Source organism: Pteronotus mesoamericanus, unplaced genomic scaffold (genome assembly GCF_021234165.1).
Source record: "Pteronotus mesoamericanus isolate MK-2021 breed Mesoamerican mustached bat unplaced genomic scaffold, CSHL_Meso_final contig_221, whole genome shotgun sequence".
Taxonomy (NCBI): domain Eukaryota; kingdom Metazoa; phylum Chordata; class Mammalia; order Chiroptera; family Mormoopidae; genus Pteronotus; species Pteronotus mesoamericanus.
The window spans coordinates 5,594,890-5,610,964 of NW_026555092.1; the positions used below are offsets into that span (position 1 = coordinate 5,594,890).

The 16,075-nt window shown below is 42.6% G+C and overlaps 1 protein-coding gene across 2 annotated transcripts in view; it reads left to right on the forward strand.

The window, feature by feature from the left end:
- ARID1A (AT-rich interaction domain 1A) overlaps window positions 1-16,075 on the forward strand; it is a 68,288-nt gene that overhangs the window by 26,514 nt on the left and 25,699 nt on the right. For both annotated transcript variants that reach the window (XM_054571790.1, XM_054571791.1), the window contains exons 3-4: window positions 654-1,106; window positions 2,180-2,296. In XM_054571790.1, coding sequence (XP_054427765.1) covers window positions 654-1,106; window positions 2,180-2,296 — 570 coding nt within the window. The remainder of the gene's footprint in view (window positions 1-653; window positions 1,107-2,179; window positions 2,297-16,075) is intronic.

A 16,075-nucleotide genomic window follows, 5' to 3' on the forward strand; every position in this document is an offset into this window, starting at 1 on the left:
GAAGGACAGAGTATAAAATCTAACTTTACTCCTAAAACTTTAAAGCAAAATATGCCTTCAAATGTAAAAAATGGGATACTTACAGTTATCGTTGGGGGTGTACATATGTGTGTTTGGTATTCCTAGTGTCTAGAATGGTTCCTAGCACAAATAACCAAGTAGGTTCTCTAATATTTTTTGACTGAAGATTAAATGAAAAAGAGAACCAGAGTAGCCTAGTGATTTGCACACTGTCTGGATTGCTAAGCCCTAGGTTTTCAGTCGGCGAGCCAGGCTGCTGTTGACTATTCATTGTGGCTAGGATACAGATTCCTAGTGCTTACAAAAACAGACTAGGCTAGGATAAAAAGAGTAGGCTCATTGGTGAAAACAGCTGCTCATGAACTCTTGTAAATAGCCCAAGTATTAAATAGTGTAAATTTTCAGTGGGTGAATGCAATCCACTTGTAAACAAACCAACTAGTAATCCAGCTTGGCCATCCTTCTTGGCTCAGTTTAGACAGGAATGGTAGAAAAACTCTGTGCCTTCTAAGTGTGAGGCTTGGCTTGCCTGCTTTCTATACCCATTCTCAGAGCATAGCTTCTGAGAGAATATCTCAGCTTCTTTCAGAAGAGTCTAAATGCTAAAAATTTATCTTTTCCTTTTCCTCCAGATTCCTCCTTATGGACAACAAGGTCCCGGCGGGTATGGTCAGCAGGGCCAGACTCCATATTACAACCAGCAAAGTCCTCACCCCCAGCAGCAGCAGCCACCCTACTCCCAGCAACCGCCATCTCAGACCCCTCATGCCCAGCCTTCATATCAGCAGCAGCCACAGTCTCAGCCTCCACAGCTCCAGTCTGCTCAGCCTCCATATTCCCAGCAGCCAACCCAGCCTCCTCATCAGCAGTCTCCAACTCCATACCCCTCCCAACAGTCTACAACCCAGCAGCATCCCCAGAGCCAGCCCCCCTACTCACAGCCACAGGCACAGTCTCCCTACCAGCAGCAGCAACCTCAGCAGCCAGCTTCCTCAACGCTCTCCCAGCAGGCTGCATACCCTCAGCCCCAGTCTCAGCAGTCACAGCAAACCGCCTATTCCCAGCAGCGCTTCCCTCCACCACAGGTAAGGTGCCTGTCTCTTGGCCTTCTTTACGTGTGACCACAGACAGTTTGGGGTTGGTGTCATGAGAACTTTGCCATACAAATTGGTTCTCTAAAGTGCACTTAATAACCGGTTAAACTTTGGATAAACATGCTAACTGGATTAATTGAACTAATGAAGGCATAATCTTAACTGCATAAAAATCTCTACCTCTCCTTGCTGACGAAGAAATGGGGCGGTGGAAAGTTACATAGACAAATAAATTGAAGATAATGGGACTGATTTTTTTTTTTTAAACTAGCATTTAGAACTTGAGCATCCAAGTAAGTTTGGTCTTTTTTTAAAACAATAACTTTGGGAGGCAATACTGTACATCCATTCCAATTGCTATTCCATTCCTCTATTGCTCAAAAAGATTTTGGACCCCCCCATATGAAATTGCCATCAGAGATGATAGCCCATTCTTCAGAATATTCTCAGTGATGGCAAATCCTTTTACTTTTTGAGGATAGATTTGGTTTTTGGAAATAGCTAAAATTCATTTGTTACCATGTCTGTGAGTAAGGTAGATGATGAAGCCAAAAAATAACAACTTGGACTTTTATTCTTTGAAGAGTGAAAAGAGGAGAAATGACAGAATGATGATAGATCCACTAAAGATTTTGTGCATTGTTGAAAAAAATATCTCATCCCAAGGGGATGACTTTGAAGGACAAGGTAGTCAGTTTAAAGCAGAGGTTCCTAATATGAGGTATTTTTGTTGTTTTTTAATAAATTAATTGGCCTCATTCCTTGCTAGGTTTAACTTGTAGTTAGCCATATTTTAGAATTTAACCTCAGGGAACACCTCTCTGTGGGCGATGATAAATGGTCAATAGTGCCATCAGAAAGACTCTTATACCCACTGCTGACATTCTTGTCTAGAGAGCCACAGTTTGTATTTTTCTGCCTTCAGATGACATCGTGTGTACAGTTGGGCAGTCTTTCACACCTAGCTTCCCCTGTATGAAAGTCCCATAGCCCTTTCCCCAGGAAGCAAGCTTGCCTGGTTTGTCAATGCCAGACCTTCACAGCTTTTGTTTTTCTTGTTTTAGGAGTTATCTCAAGATTCATTTGGGTCTCAGGCATCCTCAACCCCCTCAATGACCTCTAGTAAGGGAGGGCAAGAAGATATGAACCTGAGTCTTCAGTCAAGACCCTCGAGCTTGCCTGTGAGTATGCCTGCCACCCTCTCTAAAAGATGATAGGGGGCAGAGAGAAAAGCAAAGAAAACCCATTCCTGGTTGGATGTTTTGATGTTATTAAGCTATGTGAACAATGAGCTGTTTCTTGATTTCAGGTGCAAAATTCTGAATAGGAATTTATGGATTGACTTTGTAAACTATCTGTTTTGACTCTGCCTGAAAATAGATTTGTCATCTCTGTTTAGAAGTTTCTTTTTGTTTTTAAATCATGGCCTCTTAGGCATAGACCATGTAGGAGACAGAGGAAATGGAGATGTTGGAAGCACTCTCTGCTCTCCATCAAAGTTTAGAGAACTCTCAGTTTTTTAGGTTTTTGTTGTAGCGCTTAGCTGAGAGGTAGGATTTGTGGTGCATTCAGCATGGATTGTCACATCGAGCCTGAGCAGAATAAAAGTAGTTTTTCTGGTTGGTGTTTTGTATGAATAGGTGCTTTTGTCTAGTAGAATGTTTGTTGTCCAGATGCTTAATTAGTGTTTATGGAATGGACTGACTGTATCCTGAGAAGGGCAGTATAGTCTGCTGGTTAAGAGCGTGGGCTCTAGAACCAGAGTTCCTGGATCTGCATTTTGACTCTGCTGCTAACTTTGTAGCCTTGAGCAAGTCACTTAACCTGTCCATGCCTAAGCTTTCACATCTGTGAAGTGAATATAAAAGTACCCAGTTCAAGCCCAAGCTCAGTTGGTTAGAGCATCATCCCAATACGTCAAGCTGCGGGTTCAATTTCTGGTCAGGGCACGTACAAGAAACAGCCAACAAATGCATAAGTAAGTAGAACAACAAATTGTTGTTTCTCTCCCACTTCTCTAAAATCAATTTTAAAAACTTATTAAAAATGATAAAAGTACCCAGTTCATGGGGGTGGTTATTAATATTAAAAAGATTAATATAGAGTGCCGATACAGTTGTTGGCATTCCATAAATGTCAGCTGTTATCATCCCAGAGGGCATAGGGATTGTACTTGATACCTGAAAGGCAGTTTGCACCAATCACTTAATAGTAGGCTGGTTCTGGGAACATTTACCCTTAGCCTTAGCTCTGCTACTACATGCAAGCAAGTGCTAAAATATTGAAAGTTAATCTCAGGAGTGAAATGGGCTGCTGAAATCTAGTAAGACAGTAGGTAGCAAACCCTTCCATTACAAATCCTGTTCCAGATAGGAAATGGAAATTTAGCCACACATGCCCAGACAATAATAGTCTTTAGAAATTTCGATTCTACTTAAAATCGAAGCCTATCTCTTTGGTTATTTTGACTTGGGAAGAAATGATTTCTGGATCTTTAAGGAATAGGTAGGAGGCAGGAACACTCTTCATCATGAAGCCTCCCCTGGTTTTCCCTGAACATCTCTGAGCCATAACCTTAGTACAACAATGTCTTTGGATTCCCTTAGCACCTGTCATTCTGGCTTCTGAGGTCAGGATGAAGAGCCATTGTCAGATTGTACTTTTGAGACTGTTGACTTGTCTCAACTGAGGATTTGAGGGAGGAAGTGTCTGAATAAGGCAATCTCCCTTTGTTCCTTTCTCATTAATGTCTGTTGCAATTCTTTTCTGCATTCTGAACTTCACTGCAATGTGCTTTCCAGCCTGATTTAGTGAGACATGTGTAACCACTCCCTCATCATCTATCGTCTGTGGCTAAATCTAGGTGAGGTGCTATTGTGGCAAAAACCCAAATTGGTGGATTCTGTCAGTGCTGTAAGTTGCTCCCCATCAAAAAGTTTCTGCTTGCTCCTAATAACCTTTTAACAGAGCTGTAGTTGGTATCAATTTTTAGTCCTGAGGAACCTAGCATACAAACCCATTGCATGTTTTCTAAGGGTTGAGAGCCTTTGTACTATTGAGACTAAAAGCTTCTGATTTGACCTGCTGAAATGAAGGTGCTGGCAGCTTCATGGGCCCAAGGGAAGATTGTTCCTGGGCAGCCAATCACAAGGAACATTCCCAAATTCAGGCTTCTATAGATTCATCCAAATGGGTCATTTGCTCTGTGGTAGAAGCTCCATGTGGGAGGTGAGCTGGCTGGGTTTATTGGCATCTTGTTTGTTGAATTGCTTTTTATTCCTCTGCTACTTGGACCAAGAGGGAAAGGGTAGTTTTTTCTTTTAAATTTTGGTTTGATGCCAGATTTGCCAAGCCAGGCTGGGAAACAGTCACATCTGAGGAAAGGAGAAGTCGGGATTCCCTGCAAAGGGCCTCGCCTTTCTTAGGCAGCTGTGTTGAGGGATCCTGAAAGTTTGCCAGTGTATTCCTTTACTCAAACACCTGTTTATGTTTGGCTCCGTAGAAAATGCTAGGCTGACTAGAGGGACAGCCCCTCCAGTTCCACATCACCCTCTTTACTTATTCACCGTACTGCTTAGCCCCAAAGGCAATATGATTGTGACTCTTGATTTAAAGACTCAGTATGGTTTTGGGTCCTGATTATTGCAAAAATTAAACTTTTGAGGAGCTTTTGCTCAGTTATTAATGCCAAACCATTTAACTGCTATTATCCTGATTGTGTTATCTTTCTATTTAAAACCTCTCAATTATTTTTTCCTTTTTTAAAGATTTCATAATTTTTTTTTTTTTTTTTAGCGAGATGGGAAAGAAGAGAGAATGAGAGGGAGAGAAACACCTATCGGTTGCCTCTTGCATGTGTCCCAACTGGGGACCAATCTGCAAGCCAGACATGTGCCCTGACTGGCAAGTGAAGCAGCAACCTTTTGCTTTGAGGGACGATGCTCAATGAACTGAGCCATGCTGGTCAGGGCAAAAAACTTCTCAATTATTTTGCGTTAATCACAGAGTAAAATCCCAAATCTTTAATATTACCTAGGCTTTTCCTCCCCTTGTCCCCTCCCTGCTTCCCCACTTTTGATTCAGTAGGCCTGGTGTGAGGCCTGCAAATTTGCACTTCTAGGATTCTTTGACGGTGCTGATACTGGTAGTCCAGGGATGGCACTTTGAGACCCTCTACTGTGTCCTCTTTTGCTCCCTGCCTTGCTCTCAGCTTTCTCTCAGTTTTTATAAGGCCCCGTGCTTTTTTTCTTCTTCCAGGCCTTTCTTTGCACTCACTCTTCTCTTTGTCTAATACACTTTTCTTTTTAACTCCTCCAGTTCATATTTCATCTCATCTTCAAGATCATTGCCTCAGAAAACTCCTTCCTAATCAAGCCTCAAAACAACTTGAATGATTTCTATGATGCCTTCACTAACTAAAGACAGTTTTTATTTTTCTAAAACCTTCAATATTTAAGACAAAAAAATATAAAGAATAATTCAGTGCCTAAGTACTTATCTGTAGAAGCTAAATCTTATTGACATAGGTAAAAGTACCTTATACGTATAACCCTCTGGGATTACTTCCACAGAGAAGCACCATCTTGTATATGAGGTTTCTTTGCTCCATGTTTCCAAGAGCATTTTGCTGATACCTCTACTTATTTGGGTCTCTTCCACTAGATGCTCCTGGAAGGCAGTAACTGTGTAAACCTCTGTGGCCCCAATACCTATCACATGACTTCCAAGGCTCGTGGTTCTCTACCTTGGCTGCATGTTAGAATTATCTGGGGAGTGAATGATTTTTTAAATTAATGGCCAGGGTTCACAGAGTTCTGATTTGTTTGATTTGGGGTGGGACCTGGGTTTTAGTATGGTCAGAAGCTGTCCTGAGTGATTCAGATTTGTAGCCCCAGTAGGGATCCACTAGTCTAAACTGTTAGGTTCCTTTGCTGTAATAGACTGTCTTAGCACCCATGCTTCTTGTATAATGCTTATCTCAATATTAATTTCAGTAACTTATTTAATGCAAACTTAGTGAGGGGTGACTCGGTCTGTCTTGCTCATTACCATCATAGTACCTGGCAAATAGTAGGTTCCAACTTACTGAATGAAGGAACCTGAGCAGTATCCGTTACATTGCTCATTCAGAAAGTGTATGTCTGACAGGGGACAGCTTGACCATAATACCAGATTATTGTTTTCACTGCTAGGGCAAGGCAGGTATCACAGACTGTATGGGACTACTCAAAACTCCATTTCAGAGAATGGGTTGATTTATTTGTGATTCCAGGCAGTGGCTTAGGAAGAATTTGAGGTTAAGGTGTCGCCCCCCCCCTTTTTTTTTTTAATTTTTATTTATTGACTGGGGGAGAGAGAGAAACATCTATTTGTGGTTCTGCTTATTTATGCATTCATTGCTTGCTTCCTTGTATGTGCCCTAACCAGAGATCAAACCTACAACTTTGGTGTATTTATTTGGACAATGCTTTAACCAGCTGAGTTACCCAGCCAGGGCGAGGGTTTGTCATTTACCTTGTAAAATAGCTACCACTTCATCTTACGTTAAAGGGATGGGTTGAGCAAATCTCCAGGTGTTCTGTTAAGTTTTAATTTTATTTATTTTGGGGCAAACTCTTTCAGGGATGCTGGAAATTGGTATCTGACTTTTGATTATAGTCATTTTTGGAGAGTGACTTGGAGTTGCATCTTTAAAAGTTTCTGTTTAACCCTGGCTGGTCTGGCTCAGTGGAATGAGCGTGGGCCTGAGAACCAAAAGGTCGCCGGTTTGATTCCTGGTCAGGACACATCCCCGGGATGTGGATGAGGACCCCCAGTTGGGGGTGGATATGGGGCAACTGATCCATGTTTCTCTTGCACAGCGATGTTTCTCTCCCTCGCTTTCTCTCACCCTTCCCCTCTCTCTAAAAGTAAATAAAATCTTTTAAAAAGCGTCTATTTAAGTGATTCATCCAAGGGTATGTGGCTTCCCTAGAATAGTGAATGCTTCCCCCATTTTTTCTACTGAGGCACATTTGTAAATTTGCATTTTAGTCGTGAGTACCTGGAATAGGGTTTCCATTTAGTGGTGGTGACTTGATACAGGACTGAAAGCCTTGATCTGGAAGGGTTAGCTAGATTAGTGCCTCTCAAACTTTAGCATGCATTAAGAGTTACCTGGAGATAAATTAAAACGCAGATTACTGATCTCTATGCAGAAAGATTTTTGACTCAGTAGGTGTGGGGTGGGACCCAAGAATTTGCATTTCTAGCAAGCTCCAGGTGGTGCTGAAGTTGCACAAACCATACTTGAATAACAATGAGCTTAGGTAGTCCTTTGAAAGGGGAAGGAAAAAAATCACTAGACTAGGAAGCCTTTGATAACTTGAATAATGTAACTTACACTGTAGTTGTAGTTTGGCTATTGATAATCTGGTGGGAAGGCTGTCCCTTTACAATGGTGGAAAGAAAAGAGATTTGAGAGAATGGCTTACTTGTAGCTGTGGCCTCAGTAGAGTTTATTCATGAGTTAGGACAGTCCTTGCACTGCCAGCACCACCGTGAGAGCAGCCCACTCTGGCACACAAAACTGAATTCCTTCTGTAAGTTAGTCACTAAATCCCAGTTTACCTCAGAAATGGCTTTTGAATCTGGATTCCTCTCTCCTTCCCCACTGCCTTTTTTTTAGGCCCCTGTTATTCCTTACCTGGTGTCTTGCCACAGCCTCCTGATGTTTTCTGTCCTTTTCTTCCAAATCAGTCCTCAGCATAATTACCAGAATGATCATCTTCAAAAATTAAACCTGGCAAGTAACATTACTGCTTTAAAACCACTGACTACCTGTTGCCTATAGGTTTAAGCCCATGTGTGACATACAAGTTCCTTGGTAATCTGGAGGATTAGAATATTTTAAAAAATGGGGTTTTATTGTTTGTTTGTTTTTTATTTTTTTATTTTTAAGTAGGCTTGTTCCCTGTCCTTGGCGTAAAACCTGGAGCAGTATTTGCTGTGGGTGTTATATAGAAAGGCAGGTAGGCAATAGACAAGGGTTGAACTTGATGACTTCTAAGGTAACACGAATTCTTGAATCTGTACTTCTGACTATGACATGACTGCAACCTTAAGGATCCTCCTTTTTCATTAGTGAAATAGAAGAATGTGTGCCTGAATGTTTCAGTGAGTGCTGTCAGAGTTTGGTAAAGTCAGTGATCCATTTATGTCAAAGTACCTGAGGGAAGACATCCTGGCAGAAGTTTGGAATGAACTAGGTACGGACGTACTTTTGTGGTTGAAAAGGAAAAGTACAGCCTGAGCAGAGGCCAGGTGGGGATGTGCAGTATAGATAATAATTGGGGCTGGTCAGAATCAGGCTTCTTGAAGAGGGGTAGGGAGTTAAGTCAGGAAAGCTGGGTCACAGGGATTGGGGCCCTGGGTAGGCTAATAAACGAGGCATTTAGATCTGATCTTACAGGCTTGCTGATACATGATTAGAGCAGTAACATGATAAAACTAATGTTTTACAAAAACCCATTGGGTCTTCACTAGTGTGTCTCAGTTGAAGTGTCGTCGCATACACCAAAGAGTTGGCAGTTCCATTCCCTGCCAGGGCTCATACCTAGGCTGCAAGTTCAGTCCCCAGTTGGGGCGCATATGGGAGGCAACCAGTTGGTGTTTCTCTCTCACATGTTTCTCTCTTTCTCTCCCTACCTCTCTCTAAAAATCAATAAACGTTTTTTTAATTATGCTTTTAAAAAAATGATCCATTGGTGTGTAGTTGCTGTGAATGGGGGAGAGTCTGGAAAGGGGATAAGTAAAACTGTAGAAATATTGTACTGCTGGGAAGAAATGTGCAGTTCTATCCCTCTCTCTTTCATTTGCATAGCTACCTAATCCCAGTTGTGAGATGTGCAGGGAAGACTCTATAGAACTGAGATTAAATTGGTTCTGTTGGGTGGAAAATTTAATGAGCTTGATTGACTGGGCAGGAAAAAGAAAGGGAGATAGGAAAACTTATTTTTGAGGATAAGTTAAGTTCCCTATAGTGAAATGTCTAAAAACAAATGCTTAGTTACTAGTTGGAGATAGGAGACTGAAACTTGAGTAACAACTGAGTCTGAATAAAGTGAGAGTTGTCTGTTTAGTGGTTGATAGTTAAACCATGAAATGAAATAGGCCTCCCAGGCCATGGAGTATGAAAAGAGGAGCCATATAGAGGCCTCCTGAACAACGCCTGAGGTCATTGTGTAGAAGCACCCAACATCTAGCCAGAGAGATGGGAGGAGGATCAGGATTGTGTCCTATTTCTGGAAGCCAAGGGAGGGAGGAAGATATTCCACATCATACTTATATTTCAAGAAATACAGAGTTGGATTTGTCATGAAGAGGTTATTGGGATCCTTTTTAGGCAGGGAGAGGACCTGGTTTCTGAGGATTGGAGGAAAGGAGTGGAGCAAGGGTGAGGTGTCAAGGTAAAGAGCACTCTTGAAAGTCACTGAAGGAGTGATCCCAAATGCCTCAGCTTCATCTCAAGACCTGCATGTGTGTAAGACAGATAGCAGGGTGAAGATGCTGGCAGAATATTGGGAGGGTATAAATGGGCATGTCTTTCTGGAGTCATGAAAGAAAGGAATCAGGGGCACTCACTGAGCAAGTTTATAAGGGGCACTGTACCCTTGACTAAAAAAAATCCTAGAGGCTGATGTTGAAGGTCTAGATAGATCATATTTGTTTCCTCTGGTTAGGTAGGCATGGAGGTTATTGAAGGTAGCAGTGAAGTAGAGAACAGGAGGATTAGGATCTTTAATGTCTGTTAAATTATCTATACTCTTTATCATTTGGCTTTCCAAACTCTTTAGATTTCACTTAACAACAAAGTAGCTATTAGCACTCCATTTTTACTACTGTGATGCTCTCCGGCCCTGAGAAGTTTGGGTTACAGGAATCCAGAAAGAGGAAATGGAAGGGAACTATGTTTCTCTAGAATCCAAATCTTAGAGGGCAGGAGTAAGGCTAGGCTAAGAAGCTACAGTCTATACTAATTCTCCTAAAAGGGCAGGGATTGAAATGTACTGAGTAATGCCTTCTGTTTTACCTTAGAAGAAACTAAGGGTCAGAATCAGGATTTGAATCCAGCTCTTGCTGATATTTCAGATGAAATAACTTCCTACAGCATCCCAACCAGCAGAGGAAAGGCACGGACAATCTGATCCTCTCTTCATGTTTGCCAAAAGCCTCAGCCCCTTTGCCATTTAACATTCACTAGACTTGTCCTAAAAGAAGGAGTGTAAATGGATTTCCATCTCCCTTTTGTTTTCCCAGATCTCGTGATGGAAGTATAGTGAGTTGTAGAAAAGACAGCCGAGGGACAGGAAGGGGTAGGAGATGGAAGATGAGTAAATTCATAGGGCAGGGCTGCTGAAGGAACTATCCAACTAGGGAATCACCTAGAACAGTAGAAAGTTGACTAGGGTTTGGTTCTTTGGTTTCCCTTGTGTTGTGGATGGGAGCAAATCCTGTTCTGTGCTTTTTTTTCTTAGAACACAGTGTCCTTGTTATTGAAGAAATGTGGTCCATTATTTAGCAGCACAGACATCACCTGGGAGCTTGCTAGAAATGCAGATTCTTGGGCCTCACCCCAGCTTTATAGAATCCAATACTGTTAACAAGATCCCTAGGTAATTTATTTGTCTAATGGTTTAGAAGCAAGGAGTTAGACTCCAAGTACTGAGAGTAAAGTTTTCAAATCTGAGGACTTTGGAATAATAACGATTTTGCTGTGCTTAGTAAAATTTAAATAATTTCTGAGTGGGGGGGTTATGAGCGGGAGACCACCACCATTTGTTTTGTGGATGCTTTGGGGGGCCCTTGCATCCCATGCCTATAGTCCAGACCCCATTGTTGGGCCATCGACAGCTCCCAGCATACCTGTACAGCCTCATCTCTGGCCACTCAGGTGTATGTTAAGCTCCTTACAGCTCCTGGTCCTTCCTGCCATTTTCTTTTTGCTTAAAATGCTGTGTGTTTCCTTGTACCTCCACCCCTTGCACGTGCACAGACTCCCTCCCCCCCCTCCCTCCCTCCCTCCCTCCCTCCCTCCCTCCCTCCCTCCTCCTCCTCCTCCTCCTCCTCCTCCTCCTCCTCCTCCTCCTCCTTCTTCTTCTTCTCCTTTTTTAATGAGCAGCCAACTTCTACTTTGGCTTCAAAACCTAGCTGAAATACCCTTCTCTGGGACTTCTTCCCTATTTTCTTCAAGCAGTTTCTTCATGTTCACCAAGGTTATATTCTGCTGGAGGACTTATGTCTGTATCTGACTACCTTGTATCACATACTCAGTAAACTTGTTGAATAGCGCCTGGGTTCTTGCTACCCACCTGAGCTTAAGAGTCAGCTTTTTGTCATCTGGGTTTTATTGGGGCAGAGGGGTGGTGAGAGGAATCTTCTAAAAACTTAGGAAATTGGAATGTTGGAAGGATTTTAATTTTATACTGTTTATGTTCCCTTTTGTCACATTTCATGGTAAAAGGAGGCAGGGCCAACGGATTTTACCAGCTTATTTTTAAAGGAGTAACAGAAAGGCCACTAGTAATTCTGGTACCCGGAGAAGCTAGGCTGTTCTGTTTCCTTTATATCTGACCATGTATCTGTACTTGTTCCCCTTGAATTGCAGCTCAGGTACTCTCACAAAGTCTGAAAAAGGAAATCTCCACCCCTTGTCATATTTGCCCAGAATGTTCAGAGCATCGTGTACCCTGTGTAGGTAGCTGTTCCTTCTCTAGAAAGCTGGTTCTCTGGTGGGGCCAGCCGATCCTGTTCCCCATCTTAGTAATGCTGCTCCAGCCCTGATACTAACTGGTGCCTACAGGAGCCTCTGGTGCTTGCAGCAGATTTCTGTATGCTTGTTCCTGGGCCCATTTCCTGTTTCTATTCTAGTCGCTGGTGGCTCAGCTCAGCTTCCTGCTTGTGTGTCTCACACAGATTCCTCTTGCTGGAACCTTTTGTTTTCTACATAAAGCTTCAGTCTGAATACTAGTTGAGCCTTACCTCTAGTGTGGTGGCCTCTGGGGCCAGTTACCTACTGAGGACTGGTGGGAAGTTACATCACTTCCCCACCAACCGTACCACTTGGATTTGACATTGTTTTTTCAGTTCGTCTGTAGCCCTGCTATAGAAAGCTCCTGGTTTCTACACATTGGTATAAAAAGATAAACTGGGATCTTGTGTGGGCCAAACTTGTCTTCACTCATAAGCTGCACAGGGCTGTCAGGACAGATGTGCCCTGGTTCTTTTGTACCTGGAACTAATAAACAAACATTTCCAGCTCCTGAGAAAAACACTCAGTACCCTGTCTCTCCCAAGCCTCCCTGAAGCCTAGAGAATACTTACTTTGGGTTGGGCAGGTAATACTATCCTCAGCAGACCAAGAGCTTGCAGAGAATATAGGAATGAAAAGGAAAGCATGTGCTGATTCAACCATCATCTTGTGAGCAGTTCAACCTTTGCAGAGCTTAGAGTAGAAGTGGAAGGAGGGTACAACAGGATTGGAAAAGGGGAAGAAGGAAAAGTGGTTTTCCTGGACAAATGTATTTTAAAGTTTGAGGGCTCCCCGATCTTGCCCATTTTCCCCAAAAGATGCTGGCTTAGCAGAGAATATATTTGTGAATAATTATTTTCTCTCTCTTTTACAACTATTCTTTTGGGATCATCTGATAGAGTCACATAGAGTCGGTTTTTATATTGAACCTTAGACCTAGGTATGTTTAATTGGAATTCAGTATTGGGAATTGGTCTTAGAAAATTGTTGGAAGGACTGAAGGAGCAACCTCTGGGCTTGTTCTTCAGAAATAGAATCTAGACCTAGATTTGACCAACCAAGGAACTCCTACTTGTGAGCCACTACCAGATTGATTGCTCTAACTCTGCTATCTGGGGATCCGTAAGCTGGAATCAAGAAGCAGTAGCAGCCGCTGCCACCAAAACCAGCACCCAGTTAACTGGGAGATGAAATCGGAATGCTCCTGCAGAAACAAGTGAAGAAGGTAGAAACATGGTCTCTGCCATACTTTAATCTTGAGTCTGCTTCTAATGAACAGAACATGAGTTGTATTCAAACCCCCATCCTCAGGGGATTCTGGGAAATGTAGCTTTCAGCTTTTTAAACCTCTACAAATTAGGAAAAGAGTGGAATAGGGGCACCTTGAGTTTGTCTACAGGATATTTACAACACCTACTCCGCCTTACCCCTCACTTTATGTGTGAGGAACCTAGAGCCCAGAAGGGGTAAAGGACTTACCCAACGCCAGTTTAGTAAATGAGAACATTGGTTCCCTGACTTCCAGTGCTTTTACTATTAGGACCAACTACTATAAAGGATCAGCAAAAAGCTCCTTTAAGAGAAGGAAGAATGCAGAGAGATGTCACCTCAGATGGCAAAGGGGTAGTTTCAGACAGGCAGTAGGGGTAATTTTCAGACAGGCAGAGGGGCAGTTTTCACACAGGGGGGGAAAAAAAGGAAAGGAAAAGAAAAAAAAAAGAGAAGGAAGAATGCCACATTCAGAAAATAGACTTTGTCTTCCATATCTTCTTCTCTTTGGAGAAAGGGAAGAAGGAGATATGGAAAGATGTAGGATTGAGATTTCTAGGCAAAGGTCACTACTTTGCCTAGAAGTCTGTGAGTGGTATTATGGTTTCTGGATAGGTCTACTCTCCAGGACAACATGTAGGAAGCATTTACTCAGGAAGGAAGAAACTTAAAAAACTAGAATTTACTGAAATTCCTGAGTCAACATACAGATGAACTCAGTTGCCTTGGTGACAGGAGCTTTCTTCACCCATACTCCTTATCCCCCTTTCCCTTTCCCTCCTATTGGTGCTGTGTGCAAAGCTGCCGTTGTTCTCCAAAAAGGCTACCTAAAATCAGAAAACCAGCCTACCAGTTATTGCCAAGCTATTTTTTGTCCTGGGGTCAAGGGTGGGAGCTTGAACTTTTGAACAAGATAAAAACCAAGACCCTGAACCCCACCCCCACCTCCCGAAATACTATCCTTTCAGAAACTACTAGGGATCCTGTGCACCAGAGTGAGAATATGTTCCTCTGAACTTGGTCCTGATGGGAGGACCCTTAGTCCTGGAACTGTTAAACTACCCGATAAATTAAGCCTAGAATTAGCTCTGTTGTCTTTTTTTCATGTTCCTAAACTCTTTGGTGTTCTGCCTGATAGCTGTGGTGAATCTGGTACATGATCTAGTGTTGTCCCTTTGGGGACGAGTGAGTGCTTGGTCTCTTGCTTTATTCACTTCCAAGTCCTGAACCTATTCCATCTTCCCCACCTGTGGTGTCAGCATGGAATTGGCTGGTATTGTGACATAATCTCTGATTGCCATGAGGCAGAACTCACCTCCAAGCTTCCCTTCCATTTGACCTTTCCCAAGGAAGCTAAGAAACTGTGTCTTGTTGAAGATGGGAACAGGGGGTTGAAGGCTCCAGTCAAGAGTCAGCAAACTAGCCCCATAAGGCCAGCTTTGATGTGGGATGAATATTGAATATTGTTTACTGAGATGAGTGAAGGTAATTTCCTGACATTTTGGGGAAGGTAAGAGAGAAACTAAGTTCCAAATAAAAGAGATCAGTGTTCAGAGGAACTGCTATCAAGAATATTCATTCCCCCTCCCACCATTTTCTACTTTTAGAACTTGACTGTGTCTCTTTTATTTTCAAGTTGTTCTTTTTGGTTTTAATGGCCTGGGAGGTTGATGTCTGTCTTTTCTGGTTTAAAATTATTATATCCGTTCCCTGCTCTCAGGTCTGCTTGTTTCTCTCCCTCCCCCAATTGTTTAGATTTAATTTAGACCAGTAGACCCATAGTGAGAAGACCACTGGCAAATATAAATTTAGGGCTTTAAGTATCAAACCAGGGAGGCCATGCAGCCCTCTAGACCTTGGTCTAAGCTATGTTGAGCACAGTGCCAACTTTGTCTTCTGCAGTTGTGTACATTATTACATCTTTGCTTTTTTCTGGTTGCTATAATTTTGAAGGGGCAGTCAGATGAGGCAGAAGCCTAAAACAATACCCTCCTCCCCCTTACGCTTCTCATACCTAGAATTCTGCTTTCTTTTCAGTGTTCCTTTCCTCTCCCTTTTCCTGCTGTCCTTGTTCAAGTTCTAGGATTCAAGCTGATGGTCTTGAATGGAACAAGGTCTGTGTGGTTGGGCTTCCTGAAAGGGAATGCTTGACTTGAAGAAAGTAGGAAGTTCTAACTTCTTTGCTTTCTCTAGCTTTATCTTGCTTATTTCCTGCTGGGATTAGAACAGCCCTATTCCATAAATATGCACTGCTCTTGACTGCTTTAACTCAGGCCCAGCTCTGACCCACTTTCATTTTTTTTTTTTTTTTCCCATATGCGGAATGAAGAGTCTGTTAGTTAGTGACCCTTAAAACAGTGTGCATTTTTGGCCAAGAGGTGGTTTCTGACTAGATGAGACATCTCTTCTGGCCCAAGAGAGAGAAGAAGCCTTTGCATGGGAGGGTAGTGTGAGTTGGAAGGCGGTCAGGTTCAGGTTGATAACATGGTATTATGCAGGCATGGTCGGGGCTGACAAACTGAAAAGAAAGGTTTCAACTGTTGAGTGCCCTGTGGGAGTTCTAGGATTTTTTAGTTGGAACCTGGATATGTTAATGTCAAATTTTTAAATTAGTAAAAGGGTCTGTGAAGGAGTGTTGGGCAAATGTTCTCTGGGCCTTGTGGATCTGTTCCTGCAGCTTCTGTTAAGGACTGCCCGTGTAGCTTTGGCTCCTTTGGAGTTGGTGCTTAGAATTTCTCTGGGGGTGGGGGCCAGCTATGGGGAGCACCATCTATCCATTGCCAACTCTCATTGTGTTTGGTGTTTGTTTTATTGGTTTGGGGAGGGGGGAGTGCAGAGGAGAGGTTGAGCAAAAGCACTCAATGTGATTAAACCTATAGCTGAGCAGATCTGTGGGAGCAGA